The following is a 21,673-nucleotide window of genomic DNA, read 5'->3' on the forward strand; positions in this document are numbered from 1 at the left end:
TAGCCTACCTGCACTGTATCTATGAGCTAGCTGTTGGCTAGACCGCAAGAGCCAAGACCAGAGTAGACACATTTGCTGTTTAACACAGCTGTTTTTTTGACAAAACTATTGGTAGAGTTGAAAATGCATTCGAAACACATTGCACTTATTCAGTACATGAAAACTTAAGGAAATTGATTGATTTTATATCTGAAAAAAGTCAGTTTGGTGAAAACACTCCACTGGTGGGAAAATGTGAATATTTTATTTATGCAGATTTGAGAACATTTGCATAAAAATCTATCCCCAATTGGATGAAAACCTAGCTATAGAGAGTCTCACAATCAGATTATCTCACACAGCAACAAAACTGGATAGTGGATGTGTATTACCAGCTACCATGGTCCCAGGCATAATCTGTGAGGGTCTGAGGCAGAGAAAGTAACTGTGGGATTTCTGTCAGACTATCTGTGCAGGGAACATTTAGTGGGAACTAGATTAGCTGGAAAATGTATTGGAATGCTGTGGGTTACCTGGCATGGTGGAGTAGGCAAAAAGGAAATCTGCCTCGACAGGAATCTTGTGCCTGGGATTTGCATCCATTTCCAGTTATTGGGGGGCACCGTCTGTATGTCATCATCAAACTCAGAGCAAGACCTGCACAAACTTTTTCACACTTTCTGGCTGGTGCCCACATTGCCTTCGTTGTTGTTTTCCTTACTACATGATAATAACTTTGGACATGTGTGCGTTTCTATCAAAGTAAGTGCCTTATTACGTTATAATAGTTTCTGTAAGTTGTGTTATGTTTCTACTGTAGCTCACTGTATGTATGGAGCATAATATATTTGTGTGTATTCCTTATAACAGTGGACATGCAAGGTACTAATTTCATAACTTTTATGGTGTTATACTCAATTGTGTTTATGTAGCTAGCCTGTTAGGGCTAGGGGGCAGTATTGACACGGCTGGATAAAAAACGTACCCGATTTAATCTGGTTACTACTCCTGCCCAGTAACTACAATATGCATATAATTATTGGCTTTGGATAGAAAACACTCCAAAGTTTCTAAAACTGTTTGAATGGTGTCTGTGAGTATAACAGAACTCAAATGGCAGGTCAAAACCTGAGAAGATTCTGTACAGGAAGTACCCTGTCTGACCATTTCTTGGCCTTCTTTGCCATCTCTATCCATTACAAAGGATCTCTGCTGTTACGTGACACTTCCTACGGCTGCCATAGGCTCTCAGAAGGCGGCAAAAAGCTGAATCGTGGCTTTGCAGGCTCTGGCTGAAAAAAAGTAGCGCGTTTGGGTAGTGGCTGGTTACAGTACTGTGAGACTCAGGCTCGTGCCCGCGTCGACCGAAAGCTTTGTTTTCTTTCCTCTGTTTACCTAAACGCAGATTCCCGGTCGGAATATTATCGCTTTTTTACGAGAAAAATGGCATAAAAATGGATTTTAAACAGCGGTTGACATGATTCGAAGTACGGTAATGGAATATTTAGAATTTTTTGGTCACGAATTGCGCCATGCTCATAACCCTGATTTACCATTTCGGATAGTGTCTGGAACGCACGAACAAAACGCCGCTATTTGGATATAACGATGGATTATTTTGGACCAAACCAACATTTGTTATTGAAGTAGCAGTCCTGGGAGTGCATTCTGACGAAGACAACAAAGGTAATCAAACTTTTGTAATAGTAAATCTGACTTTGGTCAGGGCTAAACTTGGTCGGTGTCTAAATGGCTAGACGTGATGGCTGGGCTATCTACTGAGAATATTGCAAAATGTGCTTTCACCGAAAAGCTATTTTAAAATGGGACACCTCGATTGCACAAAGGAGTTCTGTATCTATAATTCTTAAAATAATTGTTATGTTTTTTGTGAACGTTTATCGTGAGTAATTTAGTAAATTGTTAGTAAATTCTTTTGAAATCAGACAGTGTGGTTAGATGAAGGAGAGTCTTGTCTTTAAAATGGTGTAAAATAGTCATATGTTTGAAAAATTGAAGTTTTGGGATTTTGAGGAATTTGTAATTCGCGCCACGCCAATCATTGGATATTGGAGCAGGTGTTCCGCTAGCGGAACGTCTAGATGTAAGAGGTTAACCTCTCTGGGCTAGGCGGGACGAAATCGTCCCACCTACGCAACAGCCAGTGTAATCCCGTGGCGCGATTTTCAAATACCTTAGAAATGCTATTACTTCAATTTCTCAAACATATGACTATTTTACACCATTTTAAAGACAAGACTCTCGTTAATCTAACCACACTGTCCGATTTCAGAAAGGCTTTACAACGAAAGCAAAACATTAGATTACGTCAGCAGAGTACCCAGCAAGAAATAATCAGACACCCATTTTTCAAGCTAGCATATAATGTCACAAAAACCCAGAAGACAGCTAAATGCAGCATTAACCTTTGATGATCTTCATCAGATGACACACCTAGGACATTATGTTATACAATACATGCATGTTTTGTTCAATCAAGTTCATATTTATATCAAAAACCAGCTTTTTACATTAGCATGTGACGTTCAGAACTAGCATACCCCCCGCAAACCTCCGGTGAATTTACTAAATTACTCACGATAAACGTTCACAAAAAACACGACAATTATTTTAAGAATTATAGATACAGAACTCCTTTGTGCAATCGAGGTGTCCGATTTTAAAATAGCTTTTCGGTGAAAGCACATTTTGCAATATTCTGAGTAGATAGCCCAGCCATCACGGCTAGCTATTTAGACACCCACCAAGTTTAGCCCTGACCAAAGTCAGATTTACTATTACAAAAGTTTGATTACCTTTGATGTTCTTAATGAGAATGCACCCCCAGGACTGCTACTTCAATAACAAATGTTGGTTTGGTCCAAAATAATCCATCGTTATATCCAAATAGCGGCGTTTTGTTCGTGCGTTCAAGACACTATCCGAAGTGTAAATAAGGTTCACGAGCATGGCGCAATTCGTGACAATTTTTTTTTAAATATTCCATTACCGTACTTTGAAGCATGTCAACCGCTGTTTAAAATCCATTTTTATGCCATTTTTCTCGTAAAAAAGCGATAATATTCCGACCGGGAATCTGCGTTTAGGTAAACAGAGGAAAGAAAACAAAGCATTCGGTCGACGCGGGCACGCGCCTGAGTCTCACAGTACTGTAACCAGCCACTACCCAAACGCGGTACTTTTTTTCAGCCAGAGCCTGCAAAGCCACGATTCAGCTTCTTGCCGCCTTCTGAGAGCCTATGGGAGCCGTAGGAAGTGTCACGTTATAGCAGAGATCCTCAGTCTTCAATAAACAGAGGCAAGAAGAACGACACCTTGTCAGACAGGCCACTTCCTGCATGAAATCTTCTCAGGTTTTTGCCTGCCATATGAGTTCTGTTATACTCACAGACACCATTCAAACAGTTTTAGAAACTTTAGGGTGTTTTCTATCCAGAGCCAATAATTATATGCATATTCTAGTTACTGGGCAGGAGTAGTAACCAGATTAAATCGGGTACATTTTTTATCCAGCCGTGTCAATACTGCCCCCTAGCCCTAACAGGTTAATCTAACCACACTGTCCGATTTCAAAAAGGCTTTACAACGAAAGCAAAACATTAGATTATGTCAGCAGAGTACCCAGCCAGAAATAATCAGACACCCATTTTTCAAGCTAGCATATAATGTCATATAAACCCAAACCACAGCTAAATGCAGCACTAACCTTTGATGATCTTCATCAGATGACACTCCTAGGACATTATGTTATACAATACATGCATGTTTTGTTCAATCAAATTCATATTTATATCAATAACCAGCTTTTTACATTAGCATGTGACGTTCAGAACTAGCATACCCACCGCAAACTTCCGGTGAATTTACTAAATTACTCACGATAAACGTTCACAAAAAACATAACAATTATTTTAAGAATTATAGATACAGAACTCCTTTATGCAATCGCTATGTCCGATTTTAAATAGCTTTTCGGCAAAAGCAAATTGTGCAATATTCTGAGTAGATAGCTCGCCATCACGGGCTAGCTATTTTGACACCCACCAAGTTTGGCCCTCACCAAACTCAGATTTACTATAAGAAAAATTGGATTACCTTTGCTGTTTTTCGTCAGAATGCACTCCCAGGACTTCTACTTCAATAACAAATGTTGGTTTGGTTCAAAATAATCCATAGTTATGTTCAAATATCCTCTGTTTTGTTCGTGCGTTCAAGACACTATCCGAAGGGTCACGAATCGCCCGACGCGTTTCGTGACAAAACAATTCTAAATATTCCATTACCGTACTTCGAAGCATGTCAAACGCTGTTTAAAATCAATTTTTATGCGATTTTTCTTGTAAAAAAGCGATAATATTCCGACCGGGAAACCCTGTTTTCGTTCAAAGACGAAAAAATAAAAACATGGTGTCGGCTCGTGCACGCGCCCCCAGTCTCATTGTTCTCTGATCGACCACTATCCAAATGCGCTACTGTTTTTCAGCCTGGGCCTGCAAAGTCATCATTCAACGTTTTGCCGCCTTCTGAGAGCCTATGGGAGCCATAGGAAGTGTCACGTTACAGCAGAGATCCTCAGTTTTCAATAAAGAGAGTGTAGAAGGCCAAGAAATGGTCAGAGAGGGCACTTCCTGTAAGGAATCTTCTCAGGTTTTTGCCTGCCATATGTGTTCTGTTATACTCACAGACACCATTCAAATAGTTTTAGAAACTTTAGGGTGTTTTCTATCCAAATCAAACAATTTTATGCATATTCTAGTTTCTGGGCAGTAGTAATAACCAGATTAAATCGGGTACGTTTTTTATCCGGCCGTACAAATACTGCCCCCTACCCTAGAGACGTTAAGTAACAAGAACATTTCCCAGGACATAGACATATCTGACATGGGCAGAAAATGTAAATTCTTGTTAATCTAACTGCAATGTCCAATTTACAGTAGCTGTTACAGTAAAATAATACCATGTTATTGTTTGAGGAGAGCGCACAGTTATGAACTTGAAAATGTATTAACCTGTTTGGGAAAGGGGGCAGTATTTTCACCTCCGGATGAAAAGCGTGCCCAAAGTAAACTGCCTGTTACTCAGTCCCAGAAGCTAGGATATGCATATAATTGGTAGATTTGGATAGAAAACATTCTAAAGTTTCCAAAACTGTTAAAATAATGTCTGTGTGTATAACAGAACTGATATGGCAGGCGTAAACCTGAGGAAAATCCATCCAGGAAGTGGGATATTTTTGATGTGGGTGCTTTTCTCTTGCCTGCCTATACAGTATGTCAATGGTTAGGACCACAGTTCCTATGGCTTCCACTAGATGTCAACAGTGTTTAGAAATTGTTTCAGGCTTGTATTCTGAAAAATGAGGGAGTTAGACCACTCTGAGTCAGTGGATAGTGGGAAGTCCCCAGAGCTGTTTCCTGCGCGCAACCAAGAGAGCGCCTTTCTTGTTTTTCTTTTATATTGACGAAGCTATTGTCCGGTTGAAATATTATTGATTATTATGACTAAAAACAACCTGAGGATTGATTATAAACATCGTTTGACACGTTTCTACGAACTTTACTGATAGTATTTGGATTTTTCATCTGCCTGTTGTGACTGCCTTTGAGCCATTGGATTACTGAACAAAACGCGCCATCAAAATGGAGGTTTTTGGATATAAAGAGGGACTTTATCGAACAAAACAAACATTTATTGTGTAACTGGGAGTCTTGTGAGTGCAACCATATGAAGATCATCAAAGGTAAGTGATTCATTTTATCGATATTTTTGACTTTTGTGACTAATCTACTTGGCTGGTAACTGTATGTAATGTTTTGTTTGCTGGGCTTTCGCCGTAAAGCCTTTTTGAAATCTGACACAACGGTTGGATGTGGCACCACAGGAAAATGTTTTTTAAAGAGTTACTATCTCCCAAATCTAACTCTCTTCATATATTTTCATATTTTATTGATTATAGTCACTTATTAATGTATTATTACCTCATCAGTCATTCTGAACGTTGTAATTCTTTGTAGTCTGCACGAACCCTACTTTATTGATGAATCAGCGATACACAAATAGGCTCAATTATTTATTTACTAATTAATTAAACAATTACAGAATATACAAATACAGACTAACATTAAACAGTAAATAGTCTCTAGAAGACTAACAAAACAGGACAGTTTGGTTATAACACCATGGCGAAATTCAGAGAGAGGACGAGGGAGGTAGGGAGACAAAGAAGTTACTCTATCGGACATTGGGAAATACAACATCTTAAGCACTCCAATAACCACTCATTTGGTAAAAGGAATGCAATTGACATATTTACGATTGAGCTGTCATTGATCGTCCAAATCCTTTGGTCACGGAGATGTTGAGTGTACGACTCTGGTTCAGCCAGCAGAGATTGCCATGTCCTTATACACCTCAGTCTGCTTGGTCTATAGAGTGGTAGATTTCTTAACCATTTGTAACGTATTCAGCATAACTGGTCTAATATGTTAATTCTTCAGCGAGTCCTTTTACACACTTCGGGGAAAAAGGCGTTCCATTACATTTGGCATAATGTCTGTGCTCACGTGGGCATGGTTACTGACTGGATAAACTTTACATGAAAAACCACTTTCTCATTTAGAAGACTAAAGTCATAGTTCTATCTTTTCAAAAGTATTCTGATACTTAATCATTAATTTTATACAACATTCAGACGCAAAGCTCATAACTGAGAAGAGTAGATTAAGAGATACAGTTATGTGGTTCTACTGTCTTTCATGTCACAACATAAAAAAAACAAATTCGACATGAGGGTTATTTTAGTCTCCAATGACCATTTCCAGCATTCCCCAAAATATAAATATTGTTTCATTCTCCATTTTGGGGAGGTTGGAGTCTTGGCGGGAAAATATCCTTTGTTCTACTGGGAAATCTCTGTAACAAAAAGGCTGTTTCCCCCCCACTACTGCCTGGCAAGGAAAGGTATTTACAACCATCATAAAACTGGCCAACAGCCCCAGGAGAGGTTGGGGGTGGGGTTCAGACCTTTGCCTAGCCGGCATCTTTAATCTCCAGCACAGGACTGGCAAATCATGACACCTCTCAACTATACCATTTTTCAATTCCTCATTAATCCACAGGGATTTAACAGTTTTTAGAGTAATTTTCTTAATGGGTGCATGCTTATTAGTATCTGGGATAAGCAATTTCATAAATGTGTCAAGTGCAGCGACTGGTTGCTCGTCATTACACACCACGGACCAAGAAATATTATTCACATCAACAACATCACTGCAAAAAGTCAGCTCTCAAGAAAAAACAAGAAAAAAAAGCAATAAAATGGGGGAAATATTACTTAAAATAAGCAAAATTATCTGCCAACAGAATAGGAAAATTTCACTTGCCAAGATTTTTAAAACAAGTCAAAATATATATTCTCAAAGAACGCACAGATATCTTATAACTAGTCCGGCCAGACTAAAAACAAGTAATTTGTCTGGATACAAAGAAAAGATTTAAGAACAATTTTCTCAATATGTAGGAAAATGTGCTTAAATTTAGCAAATGCTAGTGCCATCATCTTGAAATAAGGCTATATGTTTTGTAAATATATCTTAAAACCAGTACAGCTGAACTAAAAACAAGTACATTTGTCTGGATACAAAGAAAAGATTTAAGAATTATTTTCTCAATATGTAGGAAAATGTGCTTCAATTTAGCAAATGCTAGTGCCATCATCTTGAAATAAGGCTATATGTTTAGTAAATATATCTTAAAACCAGTACAGCTACACTAAAAACAAGTACATTTGTCTGGACACAAAGAAAATATTTAAGAATTATTGTCTCAATATGAAGGAAAATGTACTTAAAAATTTGCAATTGCAATCGTCTTGAAATAAGGCCATATTGTCACGTCCTGACCATAGTAAGATGTTATTTTCTATGGTAGAATAGGTCAGGGCGTGACAGGTGGTGTTTTTCTATGTTTTGTATTTCTATGTTCATGTTCTAGTTTTGTATTTCTATGTTGGTTTTGTTTGGGATGATCTCCAATTCGAGGCAGCTAGCTGGTCCTCGTTGTCTCTAATTGGAGATCATACTTAAGTAGTTTTTTCTTCCACCTGGTGTTGTGGGATCTTGTTTTTGCATAGCTCTGTAAAGCCTGCAGAACGTGACGTTCATTTTCCGTTATTTGTTGTTTTGCTTTAAGTGTTCTGAGTTTAAATAAATATTTATCATGAGCACTCAACACGCTGCACCTTGGTCTACTCCTTACGACGAGTGCCACACATATACCTTGGAATTAACAGAAACATAGCATATTGTGCTTAAAATAAGTAATCCTGACTAAGATAAATGTACGTGTACTACTACTAGAAATAAGATTGGCTTGCTTAAAGAAAGCATCTAATTTCTTTTCAATTCTTTATTGAGGACTCAGTATGTCCAGACGCTGCATATGGGCAGAACAAAGGATGCAACAACAACAAAGGACATTGGTGGTCAATGTGAAAATGAAAAAGGAAGACCTATGGCAAGATAACAAACGTAACAGTGCTTTAAACCTTATCATAAACAACAAGGTAAAGGTTATCGGATCGGTTCTCGGATCAGCCGATACACACAGTTCTGTTATCGGGACTGGATTTTTTTTTATTTTTTATTGTGCAACCCTAGTCAGTAATTAAACTTTTCCACTCGGCCATAGCCTTTTTATATGAAGAACTTATGTCCCGGCCGTGGATGGGGTCCGAGAGGACTTCTGTCTGCAGCACAGAGAGGAGTGTCACAATGCACTTGGGATATGTGAGGTGAAAGGCGTAATAACATGCCATAAGATACGTTATGCTGGCATAGATGTCCTCTTTTGGGAAGGTCACCACAGGCATGGTTCCTATGGCCAGATTGCAGTTGGTTTTGCAGACAATCACGACAGGGCTGAAGAGTGGTCTTGCCTGAAGAAAGGTGTTGGGTCTTCTGCAGACTGACACAAACACAAAGAGAAAAACAAATATGACCAAAAAAAATATTCACACTGCTTTTGTATGTTATGGTCAAGTAATATGAACATTCTAATACATGCACACATTTATTACCTCAAGGATGTGAAGCATTGCCTCACTTGCATGTCCTAACTTCTTCGTTGGAGCCACAGATGATGAGAAGATGTCTGGTAAAGCCTTCATCAAGGCAATTGAGTGCTTAACTGTTAAAAACGAAAATAGTCTCATTTGATTTACTGTAGCCAGTTATTTAAACAAACATTAATACTTTTATGGGATTCTCCATTGTCAACAGAGCCAGTAATTACCTTTGTCCAGCAGCGGTGGCTTCATGACCTTTTTGAGCACTCCATAAAACTGTGCCTTGTTGTAAAAGGTCCCCCAGCGGGTCTTCAGTTCAGGTACAAAGCGGGAGTTCCCTCGATCGAGGTTCCGCCGGAGTTCATCCATAACCTGACACAGAGAGACAGAGAGAGTCTTACACTATCTAGCTGGAGGCATAGGAAGCATTAGCCAGGTTACTACCTGACCAAATTCTCGCGAGCTCACTGTTTTACATTTGCCCGAAGTAGTTTACCCCCGTCCCTGTTATGGCTTCTCACGCTGCTCAGGTCTGGTGTTAACCAGGCTAAGAAAGCGTAGGCCTACTTAAAATCAATACATTTGCTTACATGATCCAGTTCTCTGAAGCAGGGATACGCTTGAAGTCTCTTGGTAGGCCTGTCCTGCTCCTTAGTAGCATCAGAGTCGATGAAGGCCCGTCTTGCTTGGAATTCAAGGTCCAGGAGCTGGGAAACATCCTTCTGGTTGGGTCTGGCCTTGGTTTTGTACATCTCCTGTAGAATTCTATAATGTCTGTTTCTGTAGGCTCTCAGTAGTTTCTGATTCCAGAAAACATAACAAACTCGACCAATTAACATTTAAAAATGTAGACTGAAATTAAGACCAATGTTTCCGCTGGTACTACCACCCCAAACCTCTCATTCCACAGGAAACACTGAAGACTAAATAGTCACTTTGTTTCTAGTCCCTCGTTTAGAGTAGTAGTAGAAGTTGCATTTATACGAAAACACTATACACTATTTCAATTTGTGTACTTACCACCCAACTGTTCAACCTCTGGGGTGCTGCATCTAGATTGTGGGGATCTCTCCAAGATCAAAGTTGAGGAGGTGGACTCGTCAGTCTCATCAGTGGACATCTCCTGGCTGCTCTGAAAGCTAAGGCTTCGTGGCCTCTTTCTTGAAGGGGTTGCTCCCTGCTTCTTTTTGGGGGTTGTCACATTCTGAATCCTTTTCAAAAGCTGCTTCTTCACAGATTCCTAACAAACAACAAATTGTTTGTGTTATAAATCACATTAAACAAAATCCAATCCAGAAATGAAACGATACAAGCAGACACATGTTTCCCTGATTGATCTGGATGAAGCACATCCCTTCTATTTTGAGTGTCAGATGTTTGCACTTTGGTTGCCAGGTATCCAACAGTGCTGTGTTTGGAAACGTGTTGAATACCTGAGTAGTGACTTACACACTCAGCTCCACGGGTTGCAGATCTGTCCCGCAGCATTGGGTAGTAGTGTATGAGACGCTTCACCATTACAATGAGTAAGTCATCCCCTGCCGCTCTCTTAATGGAAATCATGCGTGTTACTGTATTCCTGATTAATCAACAGCGAAGATCTTTGGAAAGGATATAGTCTCCTTCTTGTCCAGCACGCTGTTTTTCAAAAAAGGTGCTTCTTGATTGCTCCAACTCTGTGTCTGTGTATACGACATACTGTGGGCTGACAAGCTGTACGGTTCTGGTGGCACCATGTTGGTCTCTTGGGTTTGGAGAGGGGTGTGGGGATGGGGGGGCAGTGGAGAGTGGAAGGGGGTGGAGGAGGATGAGGGAAAGGGGGTGGGAGTGGGGCTGAAATCATAGGTCCCAGAGGAGGTGACTGGTCTACACAGGTCTGATTCTTGACCCTGTATAAGACGTACATTTATTCAATGGTTATTATAAAGGCAAAGAACACCACAATGTAACAACAACCTAACAGCAAACACCAAAACAACTACATCTTTAGATACATGTATTGTAATGATGGCCAGGAAATGCTTCTTTGATAACAGGAAACACTGCCTGCATGGTTAGATTAAATGTCTCCCAAATGTCAAAATCTAACATTACCTCATTTTCACCATGAGTAAGTCGCCAAATGGTTCTCCTTCTGAAGAAGAGATCACGTAAATCCTCCTTAGAGAGACTGGGAAGCATGTCTACGCTTATATTAGCAGCTGAAAAACACATTTAACCACTTGTAAATAGTTAAGTAATTAGCAACTAATGCATAGTTTATAGACACAAAGTGTCAGGTTGATATAGGTTATGAGACATTAGCATACTGTCTTCCCTTTCCAGTTAATGCAGGAATGATTTACCCAGCTAGCTAATGTTAGCTATCAAAATTAGACTACCAGTATATCATTAACGTTGACGTTAATTACTTTGAACCAAAAGATAGTGCAAGCTAATGAAACTAACGTTAACGCTAAATTGTCACCCATATTGAAAATCTTAGTTACGTTAATCTTTGCTTGCCTAGCTAAGATTGTAGATAATGACTGACACCGTCGATAATTTAGCTTCGCCGTTTTTGGCGCCCTTTCTATTTATTTTCTATTGTCAATAGAAAGGGCGCCAAAGACGGTGAAGCTAAATAATCGATGGTGTCAGTCATTAGGGCACATTTACACATTTACATTTAAGTCATTTAGCAGACGCTCTTATCCAGAGCGACTTACAAAATGGTGCATTCACCTTATGATATCCAGTGGAACAACCACTTTACAATAGTGCATCTAAATCTTTTAAGGGGGGGGGGGGGGGGGTTAGAAGGATTACTTTATCCTATCCTAGGTATTCCTTAAAGAGGTGGGGTTTCAGGTGTCTCCGGAAGGTGGTGATTGACTCCGCTGTCCTGGCGTCGTGAGGGAGCTTGTTCCACCATTGGGGTGCCAGAGCAGCAAACAGTTTTGACTGGGCTGAGCGGGAACTGTGCTTCCTCAGAGGTAGGGGGGCCAGCAGGCCAGTGGTGGATGAACGCAGTGCCCTTGTTTGGGTGTAGGGCCTGATCAGAGCCTGAAGGTATGGAGGTGCCGTTCCCTTCACAGCTCCGTAGGCAATCACCATGGTCTTGTAGCGGATGCGAGCTTCAACTGGAAGCCAGTGGAGAGAGCGGAGGAGCGGGGTGACGTGAGAGAACTTGGGAAGGTTGAACACCAGACGGGCTGCGGCGTTCTGGATGAGTTGTAGGGGTTTAATGGCACAGGCAGGGAGCCCAGCCAACAGCGAGTTGCAGTAATCCAGACGGGAGATGACAAGTGCCTGGATTAGGACCTGCGCCGCTTCCTGTGTGAGGCAGGGTCGTACTCTGCGAATGTTGTAGAGCATGAACCTACAGGATCGGGTCACCGCCTTGATGTTAGTGGAGAACGACAGGGTGTTGTCCAGGATCACGCCAAGGTTCTTAGCACTCTGGGAGGAGGACACAAGGGAGTTGTCAATCGTGATGGCGAGATCATGGAAGGGGCAGTCCTTCCCCGGGAGGAAGAGCAGCTCCGTCTTGCCGAGGTTCAGCTTGAGCTGGTGATCCGTCATCCACACTGATATGTCTGACAGACATGCAGAGATGCGATTCGCCGCCTGGTAGGAGCGACGTTATAATACACCTTATTAACACTATTTCTGACAATAAAGCACTATCAATCTAACCAAAGTTCAAGTGTTTTCAACGAATGGCCGTTCGTGCAGTTATTAACTGCTAACAGTCAACGTTATTTAGGTCAAATTAGCATGCTTATTAGGTATGCCAATTTTCCAATTCAAATGAACGTTAGCTAAAATTAGCTTGCTAAGGAGAAAGGTAGACGGGTATAAACAAATTAACATTACCTTTCAATTCTGCGTTTGATATATGATCCATGCCAGGATATGTGTCATCCATTCCATCTTCATTCATGGTTTTGTTAGATGACTCAAAGATTTGGACCATCTTTGACTTTTTATTTATAGGCCTCCCTTATGTAGCTAGATAATATGAGGAACGTATGTCAGTTAAGTACATCAGCATGGCTGTGATTCGGTCGTAGGTACGAGGCTGCAGGCCGAGTGCCGAAAAGAATAATATTCAGTATAACAGCACGACCTCGAGTGTGATACTGCTTTTATACAACAGTTCTTCAAGCGCCATTTATTAGCTAACACTAATAAGCGACAAAAGATTATGATTTGTTTATTTATTTAATAATTTATTTGGTTTGGCCAACACACATAGTTCCACAACTGGACTGGGACTGGACTCTTGCGAAGCACCACATAAACATTTTCCTGCACACTAGCTTGCTACTTTGTGTACGTCTACACAAGGAGAAAAAATATGTATGAAATGTATGCATTCACTACTGTAAGTCGCTCTGGATAAGAGCGTCTGCTAAATGACTAAAATGTAAATGTGAATTGTACACGTTTACCGTCCTCTCCTGATGACCATTCATAATTTAACTCAAAATGTTATTTGTGGAAATATGTTCATCTTTGCGGTGCGAAGTTTGTTATAATCTAAGATAGATATCGATCGTTAATGTAATTAACGGTTATTAGAACACCTGTAAAGCGGAGTGATACGTGTATAGTTTAAAGTCCCAGTGCAGTTCTCTACTCCAATACTTGGTCGTATTATAAATACTTGTGAACATAATTTTCAGTTCTTTCCGCCCTTTTCATCGAAAGCAGTGGGAACGTTTTACTTGCGTTTGCTTTTAGTAACGTTCAAGATGCTTTGGCGGTGCGTTATCTGCTGCCTTTTTATGACTTTTCATTGAAACTGTTATTGAGCCATATCAATAGATTGCACAGCCGCAGCTCTGCTTTCTGGTTGCTCGGATACACTGAGGAATATAGAGTGTACAATTCCTTATATCATCATGTAAAGAGAAGACACCTTCAACACCTACTTGAAGGCACCCGACCAGGTGAACAGCCATAGGAGGAAAGCCAAGTACCAATGGAACAAGTAAGTGGCTAGCTAGGATTTTTTTTTTTTTCTGGATGTTAAAAAATGATTTAATGAACGGACGATACACGGATCAAAGTCATACTGTCCATAGGCAATTCGATCATTTCAGTTATAATGACTCTTATGGCTAAAGCTGGGTTAACGTGAAAAGAATCAATGATAAATAGGAACAAAACACTTAAATAGCTCTATTGGTGAAACTAAATACAATTTCAAATAATAATATGTTTCTTTGATATGTGGTACACAGGACAACATTCAACCCGATCCGCTTCTAGCTAACTCCAGCATCACTGATCAGCAACTCCATACACCTGACTCATATCAAGGGCAAAGGGGCATTGACCAACATGGAGCTGTCACAGTGCCACAAGTAAGTTACTCGGTTGGTGGTAATCCACTGAAATTGACCATGTTTTTTTAAGTACTTGGCTATACTAATAGCATTCATAGTCAGTCTTCACAACCACTTCTCCTGTCACAAATATTATACTTGTCATGAACTAGTAATGTCCAAATTTATCTGAACAGAGCACAGCATATGATTATTTACAATATGCAGAGCATTTTGTAGTGGTTCAGTGATGGTTGAGTTAATTCTTAGTGCTAGGTTGTCCGCCTTACTATCGTTGATCCCTTATGTTAATGTATATGTTATAAGCAAAATCTGTATATCATAAGTATACATGATCGTGTGTTCCAACCTCCATGATTCTCTCTCTCTCTCTGTGTCTCTGTCTCTGTCTCTTTCACACAGGACAGTGTTATTAAGAAGCAGTTTAGCTGTTTGGACGCAGAGGAAATTCCAATTGCTTAATTAAACCATATGCAGGATGAAATGTGGAGAATAAAATGATTTTTCTTCAAAGACAAATTATTTAATTATGCACCATTAGTCAAACGTCTGGAACAGTTCTTATCACACCCAAGGATTTTGTCTATGGTTGAAAGGGGACCCCAGATGTGCAGGGAAAGTTTTTTTCATGACATCGTTGATGATGCTCTTATAAAATTACATCCCTTATTTTCAGAGAAACCAAATGCATTGCAGACTGCTCTTCTCTGTGTCACGGAGGCTCTCCGCACTGCTAAAGCTAACTCTCTCTCCTCTGCTCTCATCCATCTAGACCTATCTGCTGCCTTTGATACTGTGAACCATCAGATCCTCCTCTCCACCCTCTCCGAGTTGGGCATCTCCGGCGCGGCCCACGCTTGGATTGCGTCCTACCTGACAGGTCGCTCCTATCAGGTGGCGTGGCGAGAATCTGTCTCCGCACCACGTGCTCTCACCACTGGTGTCCCCCGGGGCTCTGTTCTAGGCCCTCTCCTATTCTCGCTATACACCAAGTCACTTGGCTCTGTCATATCCTCACATGGTCTCTCCTATCATTGCTATGCAGACGACACACAATTAATCTTCTCCTTTCCCCCTTCTGATAACCAGGTGGCGAATCGCATCTCTGCATGTCTGGCAGACATATCAGTGTGGATGACGGATCACCACCTCAAGCTGAACCTCGGCAAGACGGAGCTGCTCTTCCTCCCGGGGAAGGACTGCCCGTTCCATGATCTCGCCATCACGGTTGACAACTCCATTGTGTCCTCCTCCCAGAGTGCTAAGAACCTTGGCGTGACCCTGGACAACACCCTGTCGGTGACCCGATCCTGTAGGTTCATGCTCTACAACATTCGCAGAGTACGACCCTGCCTCACACAGGAAGTGGCGCAGGTCCTAATCCAGGCACTTGTCATCTCCCGTCTGGATTACTGCAACTCGCTGTTGGCTGGGCTCCCTGCCTGTGCCATTAAACCCCTACAACTCATCCAGAACGCCGCAGGCCGTCTGGTGTTCAACCTTCCCAAGTTCTCTCACGTCACCCCGCTCCTCCGCTCTCTCAAATGGCTTCCAGTTGAAGCTCGCATCCGCTACAAGACCATGGTGCTTGCCTACGGAGCTGTGAGGGGAACGGCACCTCCGTACCTTCAGGCTCTGATCAGGCCCTACACCCAAACAAGGGCACTGCGTTCATCCACCTCTGGCCTGCTCGCCTCCCTACCTCTGAGGAAGCACAGTTCCCGCTCAGCCCAGTCAAAACTGTTCGCTGCTCTGGCACCCCAATGGTGGAACAAGCTCCCTCACGACGCCAGGACAGCGGAGTCAATCACCACCTTCCGGAGACACCTGAAACCCCACCTCTTTAAGGAATACCTAGGATAGGATAAAGTAATCCTTCTAACCCCCCCCCCCCCCCCCCTTAAAGGATTTAGATGCACTATTGTAAAGTGGTTTTTCCACTGGATATCATAAGGTGAATGCACCAATTTGTAAGTCGCTCTGGATAAGAGCATCTGCTAAATGACTTAAATGTAAATGTAAAATGTACACGGATGAAATAGAGATCTGTAATCCACTAGGACCTTTGCATCAAAAAACAAGTTGTTAATGGTGTACTACACCTTAGGAAATATAAATCCAAAATACAGGTCTAAACTGGCTGCTATCAGGCTACTTGACATGGCTAGATCAGCAGACCTCCGTCAATCTGGTGTAGATGTAATGTTGAAGAGTCAAGGAAGACATGGATGCATTGCACAGTGGGGTTAAAATGCAAATTATTAACGGAGAGAAAACAATATATGGTGCCATGTTCTCTCTCTCTGGAGACACCCTGGCACAACATGAACTAGCAGGGTTCAAAGAGGGTGTGGGCTTTGCCTACAGTAAGCGCAGACACTGTGAGTGTTCTTTTGAGGACATGCAGTCACACTTCAATGAGGATGCATATACTAAAAGGACATTGGAGAAGCATGTCAGACAGTGTGATAAAATCGAAAAGTTAAAATACGGACTTGCTTCGCAACAGCCTGAGAACAACATATGGGATCAATAGAAGGGGCAAGTTAGTTGAATTGCCAGCCTTTGTTATTATACAACAAACTCCGCAAGACCTTATGTAATTATGGAGGGCGAAGCCCCATTGGAAATCAAATGCGTTTTGAATCATCTTGATGTGTCAGGACAGATTGACCTGAACTCAGTGAATTCTGCTATTCTTAGTTTCCCTTATTCCCCTCTAGATGTTAGATCAGCCAACCCCAATTTATGTTAGTACATTAACGTCAAGTGATGGTAAACTCAAACAGTAATCCGGGCAAATGCTTGTCCTGCTAAGGATATTGCCATTGTTTTGGAGAGTTTGGAAATCAATGCATATATACAACTGATAATTGAGCTAATTGAGATTGTACAGTTAATATTTGCACCTGTTCTTTCCATTGCGACTGTGTCTACGTTGAAGTTACTCATTGAAAATCATTTGAAGCATTGGAAGGAGCTTTTTCCAGACCGCAATGTTACACCTAAACAGCATTACATGATACATTTGCCATCACAGATAAAGTAATTGCGTCCAATGGTTAGACATACAGTTGAAGTCTGAAGTTTACATACACCTGAGCCAAATACATTTAAACTCAGTTTTTCACAATTCCTGACAATTAATCCAAGTAGAAATGACCTGCATTAGGTCAGTTAGGATCACCACTTTATTTTAAGAATGTGAAATATCAGAATAATAGTAGAGAAAATGATTTTTTTCAGCTTTTATTTCTTTCATCACATTCCCAGTGGGTCAGAAGTTTACATACACTCAATTAGTATTTCGTAGCATTGCCTTTAAATTGCTTAACTTGGGTCAAACGTTTCGGGTAGCCTTCCACAAGCTTCCCACAATAAGTTGGGTGAATTTTGGCTCATTCCTCCTGACAGAGCTGGTGTAACTGAGTCAGGTTTGTAGGCCTCCTTGCTCGCACATGCTTTTTCAGTTCTGCCCACAAGTTTTCTATAGGATTGAGGTAAGGGCTTTGTGATGGCCACTCCAATACCTTGACTTTGTTGTCCTTAAGCCATTTTGCCACAACTTTTGAAGTATGCTTGGGGTCATTGTCCATTTGGAAGACCAATTTGCGACCAAGCTTTAACTTCCTGACTGATGTCTTGAGATGTTGCTTCAATATATCCACATAATTTTCATGCCTCATGATGCCATCTATTTTGTGAAGTGCACCAGTCTCTCCTGCAGCAAAGCACCCCCAGAACATGATGCTACCACCTCCGTGCTTCACAGTTGGGATGAGGTTCTTCAGCTTGCAAGCATCCCTGTTTTTCCCCTAAACATAACGATGGTCATTATAGCCAAACAGTTCTATTTTTGTTTCATCAGACCAGAGGACATTTCTCCAAAAAGTACGATCTTTGTCCCCATATGCAGTTGCAAACCGTAGTCTGGATTTTTTTATGACAGTTTTGGAGCAGTGGCTTCTTCCTTGCTGAGCGGCCTTTCAGGTTATCTCGATATAGGACTCATTTTACTGTGGATATAGATACTTTTGTACCCGTTTCCTCCAGCATCTTCACAAGGTCCTTTGCTGTTGTTCTGGGATTGATTTGCACTTTTCGCACCAAAGTACGTTTATTTCTAGGAGACCGAATGCGTCTCCTTCCTGAGCGGTATGACGGCTGCGTTGTCCCATGGTGTTTATACTTGCGTACTATTGTTTGTACAGATGAACGTGGTACCTTCAGACGTTTGGAAATTGCTCCCAAGGATGAACCAAACTTGTGGAGGTCTACAATTATTTTTCTGTGGTCTTGGCTGATGTCTTTTGATTTTCCCATGATGTCAAGCAAAGAGGCACTGAGTTTGAAGGTAGGCCTTGAAATACATCCACAGGTACACCTCCAATTGACTCAAATTATGTCAGTTAGCCTATCAGAAGCTTCTATAGGCATGACATCATTTTTTGGAATTTTCCAAGCTGTTTAATGGCACAGTCAACTTACCGTATGTAAACTTCTGACCCACTGGAATTGTGATACAGTGAATTGTAAGTGAAATAATCTGTCTGGAAACAATTGTTGGAAAAATTACTTGTGTCATGCACAAAGTACCGTAATTTCCGGACTATTAAGCGCACCTGAATATAAGCCACACCCACTGAATTTAATTATTTTATTTTTTAACATAAATAAGCCGCACATGTCTATAAGCCGCAGGTGCCTACCGGTACATTGAAACAAATTAACTTTACACAGGCTTTAACGAAACACCGCTTGTAACAAAAATAAATAGGCTTTAACGAAACACGGCTTGTAACAAAAATAAATAGGCTTTAACGAAACACGGCTTGTAACAAAAAATGTCAAATTAGCAGTAAGCTTTAGTTGTCTTTTTGCACTGAGTCAATTCCTCACGCTGCTGTTTCCAACATCTTATCATCGACTCATTAAGACCAAGCTCCCGTGCAGCAGCTCTATTTCCTTTTCCAACAGCCAGATCAATCGCCTTCAACTTGAAAGCTGCATCATATGCATTTCTCCGTGTCTTTGCCATGATGAGGGTGACAAAATGACTACCGTAACCAGAATGATGGGAAGTTTGAGAGCGCTCGATTTAATCTAAACAGTAAACAAAAAAGTTGTTTGACCTTAACCCGTTCGGCAATTTCATTGGTCTAATGAAAGCTTCATGCCGCCAAAAAACTGAGCACGTCACAGAATGTGGTTTTTTGGAGAAAAATAATGTAAGCGGGAAAAATCCATATATTAGCCACGTCATTGTTTAAGCAGCGAGGTTCAAAGCCTGGGAAAAAAGTTGCGGCTTATAGTCCGGAATTTACAATAGATGTCTTAACTGACTTGCCACAACTATAGTTTGTTAACAAGAAATTTGTGGAGTGGTTGAAAAACGAGTTTTAATGACTCCAACCTAAGTGTATGTAAACTTCCGACTTCAACTGTATGTGTATGCGGGTTGAGTCAAAACATTGTTTCTTTAAACAATGGGCTTCCAAGCTCAATTTTAAAAATATTTGCAAGTCTTTGATCAATCAGAACCAAATTTATGAAAGCTGCCAAAATGTTGACAGTTCAATGCACCTAATTTTTTCAAATGAAAGGAAGATGGGACCTGTATCAGAGGTTAAAGAGCTACAATATTTACGTGGAAAATTGAGGGAGTTCATAGGTTTCAGTGAGGTAAACTATGCTGTATCAGTCAAATGGCTTGTAATAAATTGTAATAAATACATAACGCAGAAGTCCATGATCTTTGCGAATGTACTGAATGGTAATATGCCAGAATTTGGACTGGTCAAAAACATGTTTCTTGTTGATTCTAGGCTTTGTTGTTTGGAATATCAGCCATTTCAAACTATACGCTTTGATAGAAACTTCATGGCTTATCAAGTTGAGGTCCCACACCTTGCACAGGCCACTGAGTTAGTGGATGCTGAAAAGCTGGTTGTTTTTTACCTCTTATTACACAATTAGCAACAAGAGCCAAACGTATGTACAAGTCAAATACCATCTTGGCGAAGTAATAGAATTGTACAACAGTTCAAATGACTCATAGTGTTCCCCAGATATGAAAATTGTACCGTCTTTGTTCTATACTGTATTTTGTCTACATGATTACTGTCCTGTGTGTAAGATTGACAATAAAACAGTGAATTCCATTTGGTCATGATCTGTTCATACAATGTGAAGAGATGAAAAGGATAAGATGCTTGAAATAAGAAATTCTGACTTTGACAAAGCAGTTGTGTATTTGTCAGTGTTGATCAAACAGCTTTATAATTCTGGTCATTATAGTTTCAAGCTCTAAGTTACTCAGAACTAGTAATGCAATCTCAGAAACAAGTTATATTATCTTATTAAGATAATTGAGGACAAAAAAAGCTTGAAACAAGTGAAATGCTCTAACATAAAAACTGCCTGATAAGAAGAAATATCTTGTTAGACAAAAAACAAGCATATATTGCCTTGATTTAAGATATTTAAACGTAGATTTCAAATTTTGCAGTGCATTTGAATCACAACAAAACTTATTGTATAACCTCTTATTCACTATATTAGGCCCAGCCTTTGGAACTATGCTTTTCCTAGATATGGCTACTATTTTGTGATCACTACAGCCGATGGATTTGGATACTGCTTTCAAACAAATTTCTGCAGAATTAGTAAAGATATGATCGATACATGTTGATTATGTCATTCCTGTACTGTTTGTAACTACCCTGGTAGGTTGATTGACAACCTGAACCAGGTTGCAGGTACTAGTTACAGTTTGAAGCTTTCTCTGGAGTGGGCAACCTGATGAAAGCAAGTCAAAATCTATATCACCCAGAAAGTATACCTCTCTATTGATATCACATAAACTCAGCAAAAAAACAAACGTCCCTTTATCAGAACCCTGTCTTTCAAAGATAATTTGTGAAAATACAAATAACTTCACAGATCTTCATTGGAAAGGGTTTAACCTCTTGGGGCTAGGTGGGACGCTAGCGTGCCACCCGTGGTGCACTCCATCAACAGCAGGTGCATTTCAAGAGCGGCAAATTTGAATCCAAATAAATGTCAAAATTCAAATTTTTCAAAAATACAACTATGTTACACCATTTGAAAGATAAACATCTCCTTAATCTAACCACGTTTTACGATTTCAAAAAGGTTTTACGGCGAAAGCATAAATTTAGAGTATGTTAGGACAGTACATTTACAAGAGTTGTGTGTAATGTTTTGTCAAGTCAAAGACAGGGTCACCAAAACCATAAAACCAGCTAAAATG

General features: G+C 40.5%; 1 protein-coding gene across 1 annotated transcript; it reads right to left on the minus strand.

Moving 5' to 3' along the window:
* Positions 1-6,057: 6,057 nt before the first annotated feature.
* Positions 6,058-11,590, minus strand: LOC145862328 (uncharacterized). The gene is made up of 5 exons (XM_082965926.1): positions 10,085-11,590; positions 9,655-9,864; positions 9,292-9,436; positions 9,077-9,186; positions 6,058-8,964 (listed from the first exon to the last, which is right to left on the minus strand). The coding sequence occupies exons 2-5, from the start codon at positions 9,814-9,816 to the stop codon at positions 8,908-8,910; spliced, it is 474 nt and encodes a 157-aa protein (XP_082822052.1). The 5' UTR covers positions 9,817-9,864; positions 10,085-11,590; the 3' UTR covers positions 6,058-8,907.
* Positions 11,591-21,673: the final 10,083 nt, after the last annotated feature.

Source organism: Salmo salar, chromosome 19 (genome assembly GCF_965601325.2).
Source record: "Salmo salar chromosome 19, fSalSal1, whole genome shotgun sequence".
NCBI classification, from domain to species: Eukaryota; Metazoa; Chordata; class Actinopteri; order Salmoniformes; family Salmonidae; genus Salmo; species Salmo salar.

Coding starts and splice junctions, on each gene's coding strand:
- LOC145862328 (XM_082965926.1), bottom strand. CDS start 9,816: ATGTACAAAACCAAGGCCAGACCCAACCAGAAGGATGTTTCCCAGCTC. Junction 9,437..9,654: donor GCTTCAGAGAACTGGATCAT/GTAAGCAAATGT, acceptor TCTCTGTGTCAG/GTTATGGATGAACTCCGGCG. Junction 8,965..9,076: donor CAATGCTTCACATCCTTGAG/GTAATAAATGTG, acceptor TGTTTGTGTCAG/TCTGCAGAAGACCCAACACC.